Here is a 22,254-nt window from a genome sequence, read left to right on the forward strand (position 1 = left end):
TTCTCTTATGTGACACAGAGTGTTGGACTGGAGGGGCCATTGGCCTGACCCAACATGGCTTCTCTTATGTTCTTATGTGACACAGAGTGTTGGACTGGAGGGGCCATTGGCCTGATCCAACAGGGCTTCTCTTATGTGACACAGAGTGTTGGACTGGATGGGCCATTGGCCTGATCCAACAGGGCTTCTCTTATGTTCTTATGTGACACAGAGTGTTGGACTGGATGGGCCACTGGCCTGATCCAACAGGGCTTCTCTTATGTTCTTATGTGACACAGAGTGTTGGGCTGGATAGGCCATTGGCCTGATCCAACAGGGCTTCTCTTATGTTCTTATGTGACACAGAGTGTTGGACTGGATGGGCCACTGGCCTGATCCAACAGGGCTTCTCTTATGTTCTTATGCGACACAGAGTGTTGGACTGGATGGGCCATTGGCCTGATCCAACAGGGCTTCTCTTACGTTCTTAATGCAGCAGCCATTTTCTGATAAGCATTCTGCGGCTGTGGCCGCCATTCTATGATCTGAACTGTAAAGTGCCCACTGGGTCAAAATGATTGGGGTCCCTGCTTTAGAACAAAGCCCCAGTAAGTCTCCCCTGGCCTCTCCCCCAAGTAAGAGCTGATTTGTAACATAAACCCACTCGTCCCCGCCATAAAAAGGGGGTTTCAGATCCATTTCAACTAGAGGGACCAATACGAAAACAAGAAGGGTGCGAAGAAGAGCCCACGCGTCCTTCAACGAAGTCGTTTTATGTACAGGTGGTTTTTCTTTTTTTTTTGCCACATGCCAAAAATAGTTTCTTCAGAATAAGAAAAAACTCACAAAAGAAGAAAGAGCCTCCCCAAATCCAGTGAAGGAAACTTCTTCCCAAAATCCTTAAGAAAATACACTTTGGGCTCCTGCGGCCGGCAAGTGCTCCGTGCGTGGCTGTGGGCGCCTCAGCTCGCTCCCTGCCCCGCACGAGGAAAACTTATTTACAAACCAGTGTGATCCCTGAGCCTGGAAAGCAGCAGCAGTAGTCGAGACGCTGAGCGAAAAAAGGGAGGGAAGGCCTCCCGCCAGGGGTAGAATTCTAGCAGGAGCTTCTTTGCCTATTAGGCCACACACACCCCGATGTGGCCAATCCTCCAGGAGTTTACAAAAAAGAGCCTTGTAAGCTCTTGGAGGATTGGCTGCATCGGGAAGGGGGGTGGCCTAATATGCAAAGCAGCTCCTGCTAGAATTCCATCCGACTCCCGCCGACTCTCCGGGGCCAGGCGAGGCCTACGACCGACACCCACGGTGCTCCCCTGCACTCAACCGAGGTGGCTGGAGAGGGGAAGCGGGTTGTGATGCTCCTTGCTCTCTGACGGAGGAGGGGGAGGAGGGCAGGAATAGCTCTGGGGCTGCATCTGCTGGACGTAGCTCAGGTCTCCCCCGCCTCCCCGTCCCAACAGGCTTCGACACGAAAATTCCGTGGCAGCAGATTTGCAGTCCAGCAACTAACGAGCAGCGCCCCGGCTGCAGCGAGGCGGCTTCAGAAACAAGGAAACCGTGAGAGGAAAAGACGGCCCAAGAAACGCATGTGGGTCTAGCGGCAGGGGGAGCTGTCAAAATTATTGCTCTGCTATTCGAGAAGGGGGTTGGAGTGCAGAAGGAGGCACTTGAGAAGTGGGGGGGGGGAGAGGACAAGGTAGACTTATCCCGGCGCCTTGCTGCAACTGGGTTAGGGGTAGGGGGATGCGTGTGTCAAACTGGCCGGAGAGAAAGAGAGAATACTTTTTCATTTTTTAAAAAACATCTTCCCGAGCAAAAACAAGAGCCGTGTATGGCTGACCGCGGGGGAGGGAACCCCCGGAATCTGAAAGCAGCAGCGGAAGGGGCAGTCAACCCCCATGCTAAGAGAGCAAACTGAAGCGCCAGTGCTTTTTCGGGGAGGGGAGAAGTGGGTAGCACACCCGAAGGCTCTCGAGAATGATCTCCGTGACAGTTCCCCCTCCATCCTGAAGCTCTAGCTCGGAAAACAGCTCCACGCTTTGGAGATGGAGGAACCCAAAAGCCTCCCCCCCCGCCCTCTTTTATCTTACAAAATGCTGGTGCAACACTTTCCCCCTATAATGGGGGTGGGGAAGGACAAAGATCCCCCCCCACAAGTCTTTTAGAACAAGAAACTATGTGCAACGCACAGGGGGAACAGCAGGGGGCGCGTCCTCTCTCCAGCCCTGCCCTAAACCCCTGTTCCAAAGCCTGAGAAAGATGAATCGCTGCCCCTGGAGAGAGAATACGGCTGCCAGCGTTCAGTTTCGGAGGAAAGGAAGATGCATGGCTCTTGCCCCCCCCCACAGCATCCCCGGCTGCAACGAAGAGAGCAGGGGGGGAGCCAGGTGAGGGTCAGTCCACATCCATGAAGTCTCGGCCAGTGGTCTGGCTGGGAAGAGAATCGCAGCTGGCCTCGTAGTCCTCCTGCTCTCTGGCGCTGGCGGTGCTCGTGGCTGCGGGAGGGGGAGCCGGCTGTCGGATTTTGTCCTGACGTTGATAGAAGAGGACGTAGGCAGCTTTGGACTGGGGGGAGGCGGGGGAAGAAGAGAAAAGGAGAGCAAAGGTGAGAGTCAACACGTGAAGCTGCCTTAGACCAAACCATATAGATAGATCCAAGTGGGCAGCCATGTTGAAGCAGTACAGCGAAGTAGGAGTCAAGTTGCACCTTTAAGACCAACAAAGTTTTCTTCAACAAAGCAGTAGACAAGTGCACCTTTAAGACCAACTAAGTTTTATTCAGAATGTAAGCTTTCGTATGCTCGAAGCAGACTTCATCAGACAAAATGGGAATGGAAGCGGCAATTCTTAATATAAGTGGGCAGTATGGAATCATGGGAATGCTTTCAGCAGATTAAAAGAATCGCAAAGAGGGATCTGTGTTTGTTAGTGACAGGACAAAGCAGGGCTGAAAAAACACCGGAGGGTGATAAAAAGCAGACTGCTGTCGTAGGTGCGAAGTGCCATAAATCTAGGTAACATTCTGGCTTTGTTAGTTTAAATAGAGGGCATGGTTTCTCAAGAGATTATAACATCCATTATAGTCTGCCATTAGAAAAAAAGGAAGACATTAAGATACAGGGGAGGATGGGTTGGTATATGCAATAAGATAAGTTTTATTTAGAACTTAAGCTTTCATATGCATGCATACGTCTTCAGGCGAGAGGATGGGGCACAGTGAGCTGAGATACATATAGCTGGTGGGAGAGCCAGTTTGGTGTGGTGGTTAAGTGTGCGGACTCTTATCTGGGAAAACCGGGTTTGATTCCCCACTCCTCCACTTGCACCTGCTGGAATGGCCTTGGGTCAGCCAGAGCTCTGGCAGAGGTTGTCCTTGAAAGGGCAGCTGCTGGGAGAGCCCTCTCCAGCCCCACCCACCTCACAGGGTGTCTGTTGTGGGGGAGGAAGGGAAAGGAGATCGTGAGCCGCTCTGAGACTCTTCGGAGTGGAGGGCGGGATATAAATCCAATATCTTCTTCTTCTTCTATCTTCTTAAGAGTGTAAACTGATACGAAGTCAGGATCAAATGGCAAAATAGTGTAAAAAACTGGAAGACCAAACGTTCTTCCATACGAAAGCTTGCCTATGAAAGCTTCCATTCTGAATAAAACTTTGTTGGCCTTAAAAGGTGCTACTTGACCCCCACTTTCTTATACCAAACCAGACCCCTTGGACCATCAAAGCCAGCGGGGCTTTTTTTTGTAGCAGGAATTTTTGTAGCCAATCCTCCAGGAGCTTACAGGGCTCTTTGTACAGGGCCTACTGTATGCTCTTGGAGGATTGGCTACATCAGGGGGGCGTGGCCTAAAATGCAAAGGAGTTCCTGCTACAGGGAAAAAAAGCCCTGAAAGTCAGCCTTGTCTACTCAGACTGGTAGCAGCTCTCCAGGCTCTCAGCCAGAGGTCTTCCACATCTCCTTCTGCCTGGTCCTTTTTAACTGAAGACGCCGGCGACTGAGCCTAGGACCTTCTGCATGCTAAGCAGAGGCTGTTCCACTGACCCACAGGCCCTTCCCTGACTGCCTTGAATGCACTAAGCTGCCTTGTATTAAATCAGATCCTTGGTCCATCAAAGCCAGTACTGACTACTCGGACAGGCAGCAGCTGTCCGGCCAAGGCAGGGGTGGCCAAAGCGTGGCTCGGGTGCCATGTGTGGCTCTTTCATACATATTGTGGGGCTCTCAAAGCCCCCACTGCCCTGTTGGCCAGCTTCTAGAAGGCATTTCTTACATATGTTGCATACATATAGTATTTCAAACAATATGTTCAGCCAGGAGAGGAGGCCGCAGAGAGGTGATATGATCACCATCTTCACTTGAAGGGATGTCATATAGAGGATGGTGTGGAATTGTTTTCTGTGGCCCCGGAAGGTAGGACCAGAACCAATGCATTGAAATTAAATCAAAAGAGTTTCTGGCTCAACATTAGGAAGAACTTCCTAACAGAGCGGTTTTTCAGTGGAACAGGCTTCCTCGGGAGGTGGTGGGCTCTCCTTCTTTGGAAGTTTTTAAGCAGAGGCTGGATGGCCATCTGACAGCAATGTGGATCCTGTGAATGGGGGGGGGGGCACATTTGTGAATTTCCTGCATTGTGCAGGGGGCTGGACTAGATGACCCTGGAGGTCTCTTCCAACTCTATGATTCCCTTTAAATCACCTCTCCAAGCCAAGACAGCTGGTGGCTTGGAGAATGCGTTTAAAGTTGCTTTCTTTCCAATTCTCCCTCCCTCTTCCTATCTCATTCCTTCCTTGCGACTCTCAAACATCTGACATTCACGTACTGCAACTCTCAAACATCTGATGTTTATCCTATGAGGCTCTCATGTTAAGCAAGTTTGGCTGCCCCTAGGCCAAGGTCTTTCACATCACCCATTGATAGGTCTTTTAACTGGAGATGCCAAGGTTTGAACCTGAGACCTTCTGCACGATTGGTGGATTGAATCAGAAGTGCTACTGGAGAAACTTATGAATGGGTCCCTGGGCAAAGGAAAGGGGAGGACTGATGTAGGTTGAGGATAGTTCCCAGTCATAACAAAATTGCCAAGAAGACTCGTGCTGAGACAAGAAGCCGTAACATGCACAGGTCCCAGAATCTGGATACTGTTTGAAACTTTCAATCACTTCCCAAGTGTCTGAAAACCAGCTAGTACAAAAAGAAAACACAGCTGATGGTTCAGATTCCCCCAGCCCTGTGCCCTTGGGCCAAGTCACGCTCTCAGAGGAACATCAGAAGAATCCTGCTGGTTCTCCAGTTAAAAGATCGGTCAATAGGTGATGTGAAAGACTTTGGCCCAGGGGTAGCCAAACTTGCTTAACATGAGAGCCACACAGAATAAACATCAGATGTTTGAGAGTTGCAATACATGACTGTCAGATGTTTGAGGGTCCAGCATCCTGCCTCAAACAGTGGCCAGCCAGTTCCTCTGGAGGGCCAATAACAGGGCAGAGAGGTCAAGGCCTTCATAAGAACATCAAAAGAGCCCTGCTGGATCAGACTAGTGGTCCATCCAGTCCAGCATCCTGTCTCACGCAATGGCCAGCCAGTTCTTCTGGAGGGCCAACAACAGGGCATAGGGGCTGAGGCCTTCATAAGAACATCAGAAGAGCCCTGCTGGATCAGCCCTGTGGTCCATCTAGTCCAGCATCCTGTCTCACAGAGTGGCCCGCCAGTTCCTCTAGAGGCCAAGGTTTCCCCCTCATGTTGCCTTCTGGCTCTGGGATTCAGAGGTTGACTTGCCTCTGAATGTGAAGGCTCCCTTTTAGCCACCACAGGTAGTAGCCAATGAGAGACTGACCCCTGTATGGGTACAGGAAGGGAACAGCCCCTTTCCGTATCCCTTGTGAATTTCACAGCTCATCCGGTCAAAAAAATGGAGTCGAGAGCTGACACTGCTGAGAGAGAGACTAGGGTTTCTACATCAAACTCTGGCTTTTTTTGTAGAAAAATTCCACCAGGAGCTCATTTGAATACTAGGCCACACCCCCTGACATCACCATTGTTTCACACAGGGCTTTTTTGTAGAAAAGGCCCAGCAGGAACTCATTTGCATATTAGGCCACACCCCCTGATGCCAAGTCAGCCAGAGCTGCGTTCCTGTGTGTTCCTGCTCAAAACAAAACCCTAGTAAGACCCCTTAAAGAGAGCTTCAATGAAGGGAAAAGAGGCTGGAGGTGACACAGCAACCCAGAGAGCAATCAGACCTGATTTGCCTTCAGATGTGGTGGACACAAAAGGCAGACTCGAGCCTGTCTACCAGCAGCAGGCCAGAGAGAGTTTAGCACTGCGGTGGTTAAAAAGAGGGAGGGGGCATCGATAGCCCGAACTTTGGTCAACAAGCGTCAAGCAAACACAGCGGCGCTTCATCCGTCTCATCTCGCTCACCTCGATCTGGGCCTTGGAAACCAGAGAGACGTTGCTGTCGTCAAAGTAGAACCACGTCCCGCTGTCTTTGTTCCGGGCAAACGTCGTGTCTGGAAGGCAGAAAAGACCAGACCGGTCATGGGAGACGCCATTTCAATGCTCTTCCAAGGCGCATCAATGGAAAGGATGCTGGCTTACTACCAGGGGTCACCAACACAGTGCCCGTTGATACTTTTTCCTGGCACCTGCCAAGTGTTTTCAGAAAGTGGGTGGGGCTTTTGCCTAGCAAAGCTTCTGATTGGCCACCAGTGTTCCCTTGGGGCTGAGTTCGTGTGAGCTAGCTCACAGTTTTTTAACCTCCGGATCACACATTTTTGTCCTAGCTCAGGAAAAATGGCCCCAGAGCAAGCTAATTTATGCAGTAGTTCACCACTTCCATGCCAAAAGCTCACAAAGCAGGATTTTTGCCCACAAGACTCCACAGCTTAGAGGGAGTATTGCTGGACACTGGAGATTTTACTGGCTCTGCATGTTTTAAAATGTTGCTTTATCGGTAACTAAGAGCCCTGTGGTGCAGAGTGTTAAAGCTGCAGTCCTAAACTCTGCTTACGACCTGAGTTCGATCCCCGGTGGAAGCTGGGTTTTCAGGTAGCCAGCTCGAGGTTGACTCAGCCTTCCATCCTTCCGAGGTTGGCAAAATGAGTACCCAGCTTGCTGGGGGGAAAGTGTAGATGACTGGGGAAGGCCATGGCAAACCGCCCCGTAAAAAAATCTGCCGTGAAAACGTGAAAGCAACGTCACCCCAGAGTCGGAAACGACGGGTGCTTGCACAGGGGACCTTTCCTTTTCTTTATCGGTAACTGCCACCACAGCACAAGGATCTGCCCTGTGTTAACTGCAGCCGTTCTGTGGCCGGCTCTGCCTCCTATGGCCATTTTGCAGCTGCGCCCACCACCCTCTGTCAGAATTCCAAAGGGGCCCAGAGGCTCAAAAAGGTCAGGGACCCCTGCATTAGACTCCCGGGCCTAACATTTCCAGACTAGAAATGGATGTGAGAAGAGGTTTTATTTCCAAACTGTTGTCACAACTGCTTCAGTGTGGAGAGGTTACTGCCTCATTCTGCTGTCCGGGCTCCTTAGTGATGTACAAGATGGACATATGCATGCATGAAGCTGTATGATACTGAATCAGATTCTTAAGTCTATAAAAGTCAGTGTAGTCTACACAGACTGGCGGTGGCTCTCCAGAGCCTCAGCTGGAGATCTTTCACATCATGTAATCGTTTTAACTGGAGATGCCGGGGATTGAACCTGGGACCTTCGGCATGCAAAGCAGATGCTCTACTGCTGGGAGCCACGGCACAGAATTGCACAGCCCCCCTCAGGAACAGATACTATGAACCGCTCCAAGTTCTTCCAGGCCCCCTCAAGACCCACAGCGACATCAGATTTTTGCTTCTCCCCATCTGTGCCCAGCCTTGGGGTTCATCTCCCTAAATCCTCTCCTCCCCCACCAAACCAGGCAGTACTTACAGTGCCCGTCTCGGAGGCCACCGTAGTGGTTGGACACAGCGATGAGGTCGTATTTGTACACCGTGTGGTCGGTTTCTTTCCGTGGCTTGATAATGAAGTCGGAGAAATCGAGGTCCCTACAAGACAGAGATTTTGATACAGTGGATCTCCCCCCCCCCCCAAACCTCCCTTCCTAGGAGCAACAGGACTCTCCAGGAAACACCTATGCAGACACTGGCCACAGTTCTTGCATGTGGAAAGCCACTCTGAGTCTCTGATTCAGAGAGAAGGGTGGGGTATAAATCTCCAGTCTTCTTCTTCCAGCCTAAATGTGAATGCCCATATGGTGAAGAGGTCCATCAATGGCTATTAGCCACAAGGTATAAATGGAACACTCTGTCTGGGGCGGTCTTCTTGGTGCTTGGGGGGTAACAGAGGGAAGGCTTCTGGAGTTCTGCCCCGCTAGAGGACCTCACGATAAAGACTGGGTTAGGGTCACCATGTGGTGCAGAGCGCTGGACTGGATGGGCCACTGGCCTAATCCAACATTGCTTCTCTTACGTTCTTATCTCTGGGGCAGTGATGCTCTGTACTGTTGGTGGCTGAGGGGCCACAGTGGGAGGGCTTCTGGAGTTCTGGTCCCACTGGCAGACCTCGTGATGACACCTGAGTTTTGGCCACTGTGTGGCACAGAGCATTGGACCGGATGGGCCACTGGCCTGATCCAGCACGGCTTCTCTTATGTTCCCACCTATACGGGAGAGGCATTGCATAAATTCCAAGGGTTCAAGAATGCTTTGTGTACATCAGTTATGCTTCCAAGCGCCCTGAAAGGTAGGCCATTTTACTTCTAATTCCAGGGTCAGATTCAAGTCCAGTTGCACTTTACAATCTCCAGACTATGCCTTCTCCTCCCACAACAGACACCCTGTGAGGCAGGTGGGGTTGAAAGAGCTCTGACAAAAGCTGCCTTTTCAAGGACAACTCCTATAAAAGCTATGGCTGACCCAAGGCCATTCCAGCAGGTGCAACTGGAGGAGTGGGGAAATCAAACCCGGTTCTCCCAGATAAGAGTCCGCGCGCTTAACCACTACACCAAACTGGCTCTCAGCTAGCATGCCTTCCTAGGATAAAAATTTAGTCAACAAATCAATACGTTCGACGATGGAAGAAGCAGCCCTTTGATAACTTTCTGTGCTGCAGAACTCTGAAGTTCTACGAACACATCGGCTCCTTCAGTGACGCTCCGCCCTGCAACCCCTGTATGCTGCCCAGATGTGTAGAGCCAGTTTGGTGTAGTGGTTAAGTGTGCAGACTCTTATCTGGGAGAACTGGGTTTGATTCCCTGATCCTCTGCTTGCACCCGCTGGAATGGCCTTGGGTCAGCCATAGCTATCACAGGAGTTGTTCTTGAAAGGGCAGCTTCTGTGAGAGCTCTCTCAGCCCCACCCACCTCACAGGGTGTCTGTTGTGGGGGGAGAAGGCATAGGAGATTGTAAGCTGCTCTGAGTCTCTGATTCAGAGAGAAGGGCGGGGTATAAATCTGCAGTCTTCTTCTTCTGTGCATCAGGGACATAAACTGCATGGAATGATAGCCACATGTTGTCTCCCACCCATGTTCCCCGGCTCCTGGGCTTCAAGAGGAGACCAACTTCAGCCCCTCACCGGATGGGGAACTCCACAAGAGTGTCGAGCTTTTCCCTGGAGAACTTGGTGTAGGAGAAGCGCTTGAGGTGGATGATTAGGGTCTCCGGCAGCGACCATAAGTCCAGCTTCTTGGTGGCCAGCTGGTGCTTCTTGCAGGTGGGGCAGTACCTGGGGAGAGGAAAGGAGCATGAGCACCAAGCCAAAGCTACAGGGCCACGGAGGGGCCAAAGTTTTAGGCTCTGGGACTTTTCCTCCTGCCAGGAAAGCTAACTCTGAGCCACAGTTAGACTTAAGCCTAGTAGCACATTAGAGACTGCTTGAATTGAGAGGCGGGGTATAAACTTTCAAGAGTCAAAACTCCCTTTGTCAGATATGTGGGGAACTTTGACTCTTGAACGCCCAGGGCTTTTTTTTTTAGCAGGAACTCCTTTGCATATTAGGCCACACACCCCTGATATAACCAATCCTCGTGGAGCTTACAGGGCTCTTAGTACAGGGCCTCCTGTAAGCTTCAGGAAGATTGGCTACATCAGGGGTGTGTGGCCTAATATGCAAAGGAGTTCCTGCTAAAAAAAAAAAAAAGCCCTGGAAACGCTTATAAGCTCCTGAAATCTTGTGGGTCCTTAAGGCGCTCCCAGACTTCAGTCGAGCTGCTCTGCCGCAGACCGACATAGCTGCCCTCCTAAAACTGAGCCCTTCTTAAGGCAGGAGGCCGCCCTGCCCTAGATAGCCCAGGCAAGCCTGATCTCGTCAGACCTCGGAAGCCAAACAAGGTCAACACTGGCAAGTACTTGGATGGGAGGCCTCCTGGGAATACCAGCAGTCAGGAGGGCAGGGGCAGGCTTTATTCAGTCACCTCCTCGAATATCCTCCAGGCCCCCAGCAGGGGTCAGTCAACAGAGGCTGCCAATTCTTCCAGGCACGCACACACACACTCATGTGCACTCTCGCACGTACATATAAATACAAAAATACACACACACACACCCCAAAAAGGGGGGATTCCAAAACTGGGATAAAACTGCTATTTGGTATCCTGGTTTACAAGGAAAATATGAATTGGCCAACGTGGATGCCATGGCAAAATATGTCTTCCTACGGGGAAACACAAACATGCAGCAGAAATAACTACGTTAGCTGGGCACGGGAAGAGAGGACGAGTCCAGAAACCTGAGCCCCCCTACCCCAGCTTCATCGCAAAGCAGCAAACTACAGTTTGCTACTGAGCTATGCCTCAGTGTCTGGAAAGAATGCTCTCTCTGGATCAAAAGCTCTTCTTGCGTTGTCAACTAGCCCAATGGGAAGAAAAAAGCAAAACAGCCTGAAAAAGTACAGTCTGGGATTCTGAATCTCTGGTCTCTGCAATGGGTAGGCTGGCTCTGCGTATAGGCACTTCGGCAGCCACCTGATGGGAGGTTCCAGACGATAAGTAGGGGCTTAAGAAGTCTGTCCTGGGACTGTGTGTGGCCTGTGCTTCCTTCCAAGGGTTGGTGAATTTCTGTGGCCTTGTTTACTCTCACAGTTAATAATAATAATAATAATAATAATAATAATAATAATAATAATAATAATAATAATAATAATAATAATAATAATAATAATAATAATAATAATAATAATAATAATAAAAAATTTTATTTATATCCCGCCCTCCCCACCTCGGCAGGCTCAGGGCGGCTAACAACATTTCTTAAAAACATACAGTAATAAATAAAACCTTTAAATTTAACAATATAAAACAATATAAAACATTAAATGTAACAATATTAAAAACCAGTCAATACAATTAGATAGTTTGGTCTGACAGTGCTGGTGGTGTTTGACGCTAGTTCTGCCAGTTTATACACAGCGGTCTAGGTCTTTAAACCGCATTGGCGGATCCTTATTTAACAGCCTTCTTTAGCAGTCTGAATAAGCAAGTTTAAAAAGGGTGGTCTTGCAGGCCCCGCGGAACTGGTCAAGGTTCCGCAGGGCCCGCACCTCCTCAGGGAGTTGGTTCCATAGGGCAGGGGCCGCGGTTGAAAAGGCCCGTGCTCTGATATTTTGATGTTTAATCTCTTTCAGGGATAGCCATTAGATTTTTCCCGGCTGGCCTCAGTGCTCTCTGGGGTTCATATGGGGAAAGATGGTCCCTCAGGTAGGTGGGTCCTCGGCCATATAAGACTTTAAAGGTAATGACCAACACTTTGTACTGGACCCGGTATATAATCGGCAGCCAGTGCAGTCCACGTAGCCCCGGCCGTATATGTTCCCATTTCAGGAGTCCCAACAACAGCCTGGCCGCCGCGTTCTGCACTAGCTGCAGCTTCCGGGTCCGGCACAAAGGTAGCCCCAAGTAGAGGGCATTACAGTAGTCCAATCTTGAGGTGACCGTTGCATGGATCACTGTTGCGAGGTCCCGGCGCTCAAGGAAAGGGGCCAACTGCCTTGCCCGCTTCAGGTGGAAGAATGCTGACTTGGCAGTGGCTGCTATCTGGGCCTCCATCGATAATGAAGGCTCCAGTAGAACACCCAGGCTCTTTACCTGGTGCGCTGCTTTCAATGGCGCACCGTCGAAGGCCGGGAGAGCTATTCCCCCTCCCAGAGCGCCGTGACCCACACAAAGGACCTCTGTCTTCGCTGGGTTCAACTTCAGCCCACTCAGCCTAAGCCATGTCGCAACAGCCTGTAAAGCCCGGTCGAGATTCCCTGGGGCGGAGTCGGGCCGGCCGTCCATTAATAGATAGAGCTGGGTGTCATCTGCATATTGATGGCAACCCAGCCCAAACCGCCGGGCAATCTGGGCAAGGGGGCGCATATAGATGTTAAACAACATCGGGGAGAGAACTGCTCCCTGAGGCACCCCACAATCCAGTGTGTGCCTCCGGGACCACTCGCTCCCAATAGCCACCCTTTGTCCCCGACCCAGGAGAAAGGAGGAAAGCCATTGTAAGGCCGACTCCCCAACCCCGATGTCGGCCTGCAAAGGGCTTGGGTGAATAGCGGATGCTGAAATGGTGACTAGCCTAGAGGCGGTTTCCTCTTTGGGCAGTGATGCTCTGTATTCTTGATGCTTGGGGGGCAAGAGTGGGAGGGCTTCTGGAGTTCTGACCCCACTGGTGGACCTCCTGGTGGCACCTGGGGGATTTTTGGCCCCTGTGTGACACAGAGTGTTGGGCTGGATGGACCACTGGCCTGATCCAACATGGCTCCTCTTATGTTCCTATGATGCTGTCCAATCAGGCTGAAGGGTCCTCGCCCTCCAAAGCAGTTCAGCTGCAATGGCTAGGTCGGAGCCTAACACAGTGTGTGCGGCGGCTGTGGCTGTGTATCTAAAGCTTGCCTGGGAGACGTGGAGCAGTAGTGGGACTTGCGTCTTCTTTACCTCCCAGTCAGCCAACTGCAGATTCTCAGTTTTAGTACCAGAGATTCAGGGCTGCGCCTGATTCAAGTCTTTTAAGCCTGAAGGCACCTCTCTGCTAGCTCCACTTCCCTGCCAACCCACCCCCTCCCCCCACACACACACACGCGCAAGAACCTGCCGGCTCTCACCAAGGGTTTTCCTCCTCCAGCGTCTCCACCGTGGTGAACAGCTCGATGCACTCCTGCAGTCTCACGGGGTTCTTTTTCGGCGTGTAGCCCATGCAGTCGTGTTTGACGTAGCCCTATGGAAGACGGGCACGGTCGGAGGAGTCGGTTGTAGGACTCCCGACGGAGGTGGAAAAGGGACCGGGGAAGGCGACAGGTCGAGAGGAGGGGCGTCGTGCACACTCACCTCTGCTTCCACCTCGTTGTAGTAGCGCTTCTTCATGTCCGAATCCCAGTCTATGGCAACGTACGGTTGGGCTGAGCAAAGGAGAGAAGTCGTAATGAATGAGGGGGCAAACCTAAGTGGCGGTTGGAGGGCATGCTCAAGCGAGTGGGGATGGATGGTTGCGGCTGTCGGGGAGACTTGTGGAGAGAGCTGACAAAGAGAACTTTTTCTCTGTCCCCCAAAATACTAGACGTTGAGGTCATCCAATGAAGCTGATGGGCAGTAGCTTCAGGACGGACAAAAGGAAATGCTGCTTTACACAGAGAGTGATTACAATGTGGAATGCCAGAGGATGCGGAGATGGCCGCAGGAATAAACAGTCTTAAAAGGGGATTGGATAGATCCACGGAGGATAAGTGTGAAGCAGTGTGCAAAAGAGAACACCTAAAAGCATAACCAGAGTTTAACAAATTGCACATGTTCTTGTTGTGAAATTATCAAGGATTTGCTGAGCTACATTTTGCTCACAGAACAGAACACTGGAAGTCCAGGCAGCTATCCTATTGTGCAAAAAAGCAGAGAAATTCAAAGAAAAAGACTCCAAAACCCCTGTGGAGGGATATACAGCCCTCCCAATTACTACAGTTCCAGGCCCAAAACTAGGAATGAATCCACCTGACTATTCATACGCCGAAGAAGTCAGTCAGGTGGATATGTGAAAGAGAGGGCCTTTTCGGTGGCAGCCCCTCAATTATGGAACAACCTCACCAGGGAGGTGTGCCTGGCCCCCCATGTGTTTGATCGTTAGGAGGCAGCTAAAGATAGTTTCATTTAGGACTGCATTTAGCTTCTTAGGATTTTGTTCACTAGTAGTCTTAACCATAATTTTAGGTCATGGTCTTTTATGTTATATGTTATATAATTATTACTGCTTAAGTTACATGTAAAGTGGCTTGAGCTCTATAGGCTAGAAAGGAGGCTAATAAAGTTTTCAATAAAGACAACTAGAGATCAGTATTAGTGAATCTGCAATTAAATAATTCAATTCCATCCATAGTAAATGACTATAACCAGGGCTTTTTTGTAGCAGGAACTCCTTTGCACAATAAGCCACACCCCCCTGATGTAGCCAATCCTCCAAGAGCTGACAGGGCTCTTCATACAGGGCCTACTGTAAGCTCTTGAAGGATTGCTTACATCAGGGGGGTGTGGCCTAATAAGCAAAGAAGTTCCTGCTACAAACAAAGCTCTGACTATAATGATTTTACTGTATGCAGCTAAAGCTATAATAGCTCTACTATGGAAAGACAAACACACACCCAATATTGAACTCTGGCATAAAAAAACTCTGGAACTTACGTTACGAATAAGACTACTATGAATTTAAAACCTTTAACTAACATAAAGCAATCTTCAGATTTTGAAGCTATTTGGTTATATGATTATTTAACACTGCAATGCCAAATATTATTAAAAAATGGTATCTATTTCATATTATATATGCTATATTTAAAGGAACTATTTCTGGATCAGGCATTATTTTGTTTGCATTTGGCAGCCCCCCCATACTTACTCAACGTTATTAGATCTTTCTGTATTTTTGTTTGCAACTGTTTTAACAAAATAAAATATAAAATAAAAATGACTGGAGCGAGTTCCGGGAGTCAGCTCACTGCTGGGGCCCAACAAAAGCTCTAGAGACACCCCCCCCCCTTCAGCTTTTCCTTGGCCAAGGACAGGGGTGGAATTCTAGCAGGAGTTCCTTTGCATATTAAGCCACACACACCCCTGATGTAGCCAATCCTCCAGGAGCTTACAGTAAGCCCTGTAAGAAGAGCCCTGTAAACTCTTGGAGGATTGGCTACATCAGAGGGGTGTGGCCTAATATGCAAAGGAGCTCCTGCTAGAATTCCACCCCTGGCAAAGGACACAACATTTGCGCCGCTCAGAAAGCAGCGCTCCAGAGAGAGAGCACTCACAGTTGAAGGAGACAGCACTGCCATCGTCCGGACCGGCCATCCGGTCGCTGGTACCATTCGAGTTGACCGCTTGAAGGGTGAAGAGCAGTTTCCGCCGCTGCGGCAGGCAACACTTGCGCTTGGGCTGGTTGGCGGTAGGGGGACTGGGGCTGGAGGAGGGGGCCCGGGGGGACTGGGCTGGCCGGTGCGGGGACGGACTGGAGCTCTGCCTCCCCTCCCCTCCAGCTGCTTCCTCCCCTACGGAGGCGTCGGAGGGGTTTTCTTCTGTCTCCGAGCTGGGCTCCTGGCTGGTGGAGCCTTCCGCTGTCGTCGTCTCCTCCTCCTCTTCCTCCTCCTCCTCCTCACCTGCCCATTGCGGAAAGAGCAGACAACAGTTGTAGCGAAACACTTATAACATGCCACAGCACGCACATTAAGCAGGGCTTGTTTTGTAGCAGGAACTGCTCTGCATATTAGGCCACACACCCCTGCTGTAGCCAATCCTCCAAGAGTTTACAGGGCTCTTAGTACAGGGCCTACTGTAAGCTCTTGCAGGATTGGCTACATCAGGGGTGTGTGGCCTAATATGCAAAGGAGTTCTTGCTACAAAAAAAAGCCCTGCACTTAATTGTAGAAGCTGCTCACCTTCGCTCAGCCCGTTGGGCCTCTTGCTGTAGAGGTCCTCTTCCTCACTCTGATCTTCCTCCTCCTCCTCTTCCTCCGAATCCGGACGAGTCACGTAGCGGCTGCAACGACAGGCAGGTTGTACCCGTGAACTGGCCAGGGCCATCCGCACACTTAACCGCTACACCAAACTGGCTCTCTAAAGGAGGCTGTAAGCCGCTCTGAGACTCTGATTCAGAGAGAAGGGCGGAGCATAAATCAGTCGTCATCGTCGTCTTCTTGTCAGGCCTCAGAAGCTAAGCAGGGTGAGCAGACGGGCAGGAGACCACCAAGGAAGTCCAGAGTCGCTACGTAGAAGCAGACAACGGCAAGCCCCCTCTGTTCATCTCTTGCCTCGAAAACCCTTTGGGATCACCCTGAGCCGGCTGTAACTTGATAGCACTTTTCGCTATCATCATCATCTTCTCTCCTTGGGAAAACCAGGTCAAGAGATGACAAAGGCAACACTGCCACCCACCCTGTACCAAAGCATGTCCGCTTCTGTTGGCCCCGACTCATCGGCCAGAGGCCAGCGCTTTGGGTGTCATGGGAGGGGAAGGAGGAGAAGAAAAAGAAGAAGAACTGCAGATTTATACCCCGCCCTTCTCTCTGAATCAGAGACTCAGAGCTGCTTACAATCTCCTTTATCTTCCTCCCTGCCACAACAGACACCCTGTGTGGTGGGTGGGGCTGAGAGAAGAAGAACTGCAGATTTATACCCCACCCTTCTCTCTGAATCAGAGACTCAGAGCTGCTTACAATCTCCTTTATCTTCCTCCCCCCCACACAACAGACACCCTGTGAGGTGGGTGGGGCTGAGAGAAGAAGAACTGCAGATTTATACCCCACCCTTCTCTCTGAATCAGAGATCCAGAGTGGCTTACAATCTCCTATATCTTCTTCCCCCACAACAGACACCCTGTGAGGTGGGTGCAGCTGAGAGGACTCACAGCAAATGCCCTTTCAAGGACAACCTCTGCCAGAGCTATGGCTGACCCAAGGCCATTCCAGCAGGTGCAAGTGGAGGAGTGGGGAATCAAACCCGGTTCTCCCAGATAAGAGTCAGCACACTACATCACTACACCAAACTGACTCTCTGGGGAAGGAGAGGTGCCAGCCGCGGAGCTGCCGGTTGCAGCAGAACTGGCAGCTGAGCCTTCTGACAGCACAGCAGCCGGTCCCTTGGAAAAAACTGACAGCTGGGCACTGCTGCTGAACGGCCACAAGCACAAAGCTCGCCCCCCCCTCTCTCCGACTCACCCCTGCGGATGGCTCGTCTTCAAGAGAGACTTTGGCAAGGTTTGGTCACCCGGCGCCGAGAAGCACGGTTGAGAGTTAGGCGCTCCCTCAGCCCGGAGTTCTAACAGGAGCCTGGCCGCTCGCTAATTGGAAACAGCGGCAGCAAGCCACTTAGCTCCCTGCTCCGGGCTGATTCCCCTGTGGAAGCAACGCGTCTCATCTTGCGACGTGCCTCCACGCCCCCCCCCCACCCTGGCTGCCTTTGAAACCTGATCCTTCGGCTCCTGGACTCCTGGCTACGAACGACTCAGCTATCGGTTGGTGTGCCTGGACATCGTTCTCTATCGGTTCCTATTTCATTCTGCTCTGACCTCAGACTGGCTTCAGACTCTGTGCTTTGGACTGGCCCTGATGGTTCCCCCTCTGATCTTCAGCTCATACCCTGTCTGGGACTGGGTCTCATTCCCTGCCTGCACCCCAGGGCATGACGTTGTGGGGGGAGGGAGACCTGCGTGCTCCCTCTTTGTAGCAGGCAAGTGGGAAGTGGAAGCAGGAGTGAATCAGGCTGAGAGGAAGTCCCACGCCCAGTGGGGAAAAAGAAACGCGAGCCACTCACGAGAGCCGATGCAGCAGGAGCTGGTAGAGGGCGTCCCAAGAGAGCTGTTCCCGAGGCACAGAGACCAGGAGCGGGTGGCCGAAGAGCATGACCCCGTAGTAGGTGTCGCTGTACTCGCGCCCATGGGTGCACTCCCGCAGGTACACGGGCAGGACCACCGCATCCGCCGTGGCCGGGTCCTCCTGCGTGGACACCGACACTTCGTATCTGGAGAGAGGAAGCAGCGCAGTCCGTTTGCATTGAAGTTCAATTCTCCGACAGCTGAGATCTGTGTGCTTGTGCCCGGAAGACAAAAGTCTGGTGTTTCGCTTTCGATACGTCCTAGAACTGTTCTGCGACCTTGCTGAAGTGGTGCGCAAAGGGGCAAATCAGTAGCTCTGCATGCCACCCCCGTGGGGGTTGACTGGGAAGCAAGGATCCTACCACTGTCCCACACATCATGCAAAGGAGCGTTTCCTGACTTGGAAGCTGCAGCTGGAATGCTGGTACAGGAGCACAGAAGCACAGTACGCCAATATTGCTGCAATTACAGTGACTACTGATCCACTCCCCAGCCCCATTAAAAGTGTTGGTTTTGACCTTTCACGACCTAAATAGGACTGGGGCATCCTAAAGGATCGTCTTCTGCCATATGTTCCTCCCCAGAAATTCAGAACACAGAGAAAGGCCCTCCCATCGACCAAAGATACATGTCTCGTGGGCAACACAGGACAGGATCTTTTCAGTGGTAGCCTCACTGTTCTGGAACAGCCCCTCCAGGGAGTTCTGCTTCTCTCTCTCCCTTTAGATATTCAGGAGGCAGATGAATGTGGTTTTAATTCGATTAGCTTATTTCTTCTGCCTACTGGCAGTTTTAAATTGTGGTTTTAATTTACGGCCTTGCATATTTTATGCATTCTTGTGTATTCTGTTTTCACTGTAAGCTGCCATGAAATCTAGAAGGGAGAAAGGCAACTAATAGTGATGATACTTCTAGATACTCCATGTTGTTCTTTCACCCGGGGGGGTGGGATTCATCTGAGGTAACTTTGCACATGGGCGGTTCCCGCCCATTAGACCAGAGGTTACCAGGTGCCCGCCAAGTGCTTTCAGAAAGGGGGCAGGGTTAGATGCAGCTTTTCCCCAGCAGGGCTCTTGATTGGCTGTGAACATTTTCCCAGCAGGGCTTCTGATTGGCTGTACACATTAAAAGGCATCCAGTTAAACAGAGCATCAGCCTCTAATTTTGAAAAGTTAATATTATTAGACTTTTAAATAATCTTGATCCCTGGCAATTGGTGGTTGGTTTTGCCTGCTGCAACAGGCATTGTTATGATTGTGCTCACCACCGTGTCAGAATTCCAAAGGTACCCGCAGGCTCAAAAAGGCCAGGGACCCTTGCACTAGGCCAGGTGTCTTTCACACATATTGTGTGGCTCTCCAAGCCCTCACTGCCCTGTCAGGTGGCATGGAAAAGGCATTTGTCTCTTTAAATCACTTCTCCAAGTCAAGCCAGACAGCAGCTTGGAGAATGCATTTAAAGTTTCTTTCCACTCCCTTCCCTCCCATCTATCCACCCACCCTCCTTCCCTCCCTCCCTCCTTCCTTCCTTCCAGCTCTCAAACATCTGACATTTATTCTATGTGGTTCTTATGTTAAGCAAGTTTGGCCACCCCTGCCAACCTCTCCGAGCGAAGCCTCGAACTCACATGAAAATGTCGTCCCTGTCCAGAATGCAGCTCAGGGATTCTTCCATCTGGTAGATCTTGTAGAAGCGATGGCTGAACACATCCGCCACCATCATCTGGGAAGGGAGACCGTCACCCATCACGGAGGGAAGGCGGAGGCAACACCGGTCCACGGGGGCCAGGGCACTGTTCCCTCCTCTCCCCAACTCACCCGCTCGGCTGGCACTCCAGTGTGCTTGGACAAGGTGCGGCAGAGGTCGAGCACTTTCCCAGCCTTTGGGACAATCAGTCGGTGCTGTTTAAAAAAGAAAAGAGAGAGGGTTGGGATATCAAGGCCCTGACCTGGCTGCTCCATTTCATCAGCTCTCAGAAGCTAAGCAGGGTCAGCCCTGGTTAGTACTTGGATAGGAAGTCAGCTGCTACTTGACGGCAAAAGATCGGACAGCAAGGGTATCTCCGTACCAGTGTTCCCTCTAAGCTGAGTTAGTGTGAGCTAGCTCATAGATTTTGAGCCTCTGGCTCACACATTTTTGTCTTAGCTCAGGACGGAGGACCCCAGAGCACAATAATTTATGCAAGAGCTCGCAACTTTAATGCCAGTAGCTCACAAAGTAGAATTTTTGCTCACAAGACTCTGAAGCATAGAGGGAACATTGCTGTGTACCTCACACAACGCTGACCTGGCTAGCCCAGACTAGCGCAGTCTCAACAGATCTCAAAAGCTAAGCAGGGTCAGCCCTGGAGAGGAAGTCAGCTGCTATTGGATGGCAAAAAAAAAGGACAGCAAAGATGATGAAGACGACGACAACTGCAGATTTATACCCTGCCCTTCTCTCTGAATCAGAGTCTCAGAGCGGCTTACAATCTCCTTTATCTCCTTCCCCCACAACAGACACCCTGTGAGGTAGGCGGGGCTGAGTGAGCTCTCCCAGAAGCTGCCCTTTCAAAGTCAGCTCTGCGAGAGCTATGACTGACACAGGGCCATTCCAGCAGCTGCAAGTGGAGGAATGGGGAATCAAACCCGGTTGTCCCAGATAAGAGTCCGCGCACTTCACCACTACACCAAACTGGCTCTCTGTCTACCTCATACAGCCCTGACTTGGCTAGCCCAAACTAGCACAGTCTCCTCAGATCTCAAAAGCTAAGCAAACCTGGTTAGTGTTTGGATGGAAGGGCATCCAGGCTTGTGACGCAGAGGCAGGTTAACAGCAAACCACCTCTTGCCTTAGATTCAGAGGATCTAGTCTGTTGCTGCAAAAACACCAAAACACCAAAAGGTCCAGCAGCACCTTTAAGGCTGGAGTGGCCAAACTGAGGTTCAAGAGCCACATGTGGGTCTTTCACACATACTGTGTGGTTCTCAAAGTCCCCACCTCCTACCCAGCCAGACTGAAGAAAGCATTTCTCTCTTTAAATCACTTCTCCAAACCCAAGTCAGCCAGCAGCTTGGAGAATGGATGTAAAGTTAAAGTTGCTTTCTTTCCACCTCTCCCTCCCTCCTCCCATCTATTTTCCTTCCTTCCCTCCTTTCTCCTCTTCCTTTCCTCCCTTCCATCCTGTGGCTCTCAAACACCTGGTGTTCATGTCTTGCGGCTCGCAAACGTCTGGCATTTGTTCTATGTGACTCTTATGTTAACCAAGTTTGGCCACCCCTGTTCAACACAATGAAATTTGTTGAACAGGGGTGGCCAAACTTGGTTAACATAAGAGTCACATACTGTAGCATCAGCTTTCAAGAAACACAGCTCTCTTCTTCAGATGCATACGTCTTCTAACACAAGTCTCTCCTCTGACGTAGAGAGCTATGTTTCTCGAAAGCTGATGCTACAATAAGATTTGTTTGCCTGAAAGGTGCTCCTGGACCCTCTCTTGCCTTAAAAACCCTAAGAGATTGCCATTATTCGGTTGCGACTTGATGGCACTTTCCACCACGGGAGACAGAACACAAAGGAACCACGTTTAAACTTGAGGCTACCTACACTACGGTCTCTGTGGCATCAGAGAAGAGGCAGCTCTGGAGTCTGTTTGCAATATACTTCCACGACACTCCTGCAACTCCAACACCAGAGGTCAAGTTCCCAAGTAAACCTCTTTTTGTTGGATCAGTAATGCACACAGGCAGACTGATACCGTCCCAAGACCATGACTAGGTGCGGTATTATAGCAATGTGTTGTTGATCAATCGCACAGTCGAGTCCAACTCTTTGCAACCCCGTGGACCAAGATTTATGTTTGATGGCTTTTTATGATACTGCGTTTAACCTTGCATTATGACAGCCCCGTGGCGCAGAGTGTTAAAGCTGCAGTACTGCAGTCCTATGCTCTGCTCATGACCTGAGTTCAATCCCCGGTGGAAGCTGGGTTTTCAGGTAGCCGGCTCCAGGTTGATCAGCCTTCCGTCCTTCTGAGGTTGGTAAAATGAGTACCCAGCTTGCTGGGGGGGAAGTGTAGTTGACTAGGAAGGCAATGGCAAACCACCCCGTAAAAAGTCTGCCATGAAAACGTTGTGAAAGCAACGTCATCTCAGAGTCGGAAACAACAGGTGCTTGCACAGGAGACCTTTCCTTTCTGTTCCTATGACAGCCAACAAGAAATCTGCTGCTACTGCTAGGTGCAGTAGGAAAGGAGCAACCTGACAGCAAAAAAACCACGATATCCAGATTGATATCGTACCCGACACAATTCTGCGTACCTGACACAATTCTGACTTGCATAGCCTTGAAAACCCCATGGGGACCCCATAAGAGAGCTAATTTGGTGCAGTGGTTCAGTGTGTGGACAGTTATCTGGGAGACCTGGATTTGATTCCCCACTATTCCACTTGCAGCTGCTGGAATGGCCTTG

The 22,254-nt window shown here is 50.7% G+C and overlaps 1 protein-coding gene across 1 annotated transcript in view; it reads right to left on the reverse strand.

Moving 5' to 3' along the window:
* Positions 1-733: 733 nt before the first annotated feature.
* The window catches only part of USP11 (ubiquitin specific peptidase 11), a 57,584-nt gene continuing 36,063 nt past the window's right edge, over positions 734-22,254 (reverse strand). The window contains exons 11-21 of the mRNA XM_060252685.1: positions 19,622-19,705; positions 19,432-19,526; positions 17,744-17,950; positions 15,871-15,971; positions 15,247-15,591; positions 13,289-13,359; positions 13,066-13,178; positions 9,553-9,702; positions 7,909-8,024; positions 6,398-6,486; positions 734-2,544 (exon numbers count right to left, since the gene is read on the reverse strand). Of these exons, the coding sequence (XP_060108668.1) occupies positions 2,374-2,544; positions 6,398-6,486; positions 7,909-8,024; positions 9,553-9,702; positions 13,066-13,178; positions 13,289-13,359; positions 15,247-15,591; positions 15,871-15,971; positions 17,744-17,950; positions 19,432-19,526; positions 19,622-19,705 (1,542 nt within the window). The 3' untranslated portion in view covers positions 734-2,373. The remainder of the gene's footprint in view (positions 2,545-6,397; positions 6,487-7,908; positions 8,025-9,552; positions 9,703-13,065; positions 13,179-13,288; positions 13,360-15,246; positions 15,592-15,870; positions 15,972-17,743; positions 17,951-19,431; positions 19,527-19,621; positions 19,706-22,254) is intronic.

This window comes from Heteronotia binoei, chromosome 13 (assembly GCF_032191835.1).
Source record: "Heteronotia binoei isolate CCM8104 ecotype False Entrance Well chromosome 13, APGP_CSIRO_Hbin_v1, whole genome shotgun sequence".
NCBI classification, from domain to species: Eukaryota; Metazoa; Chordata; class Lepidosauria; order Squamata; family Gekkonidae; genus Heteronotia; species Heteronotia binoei.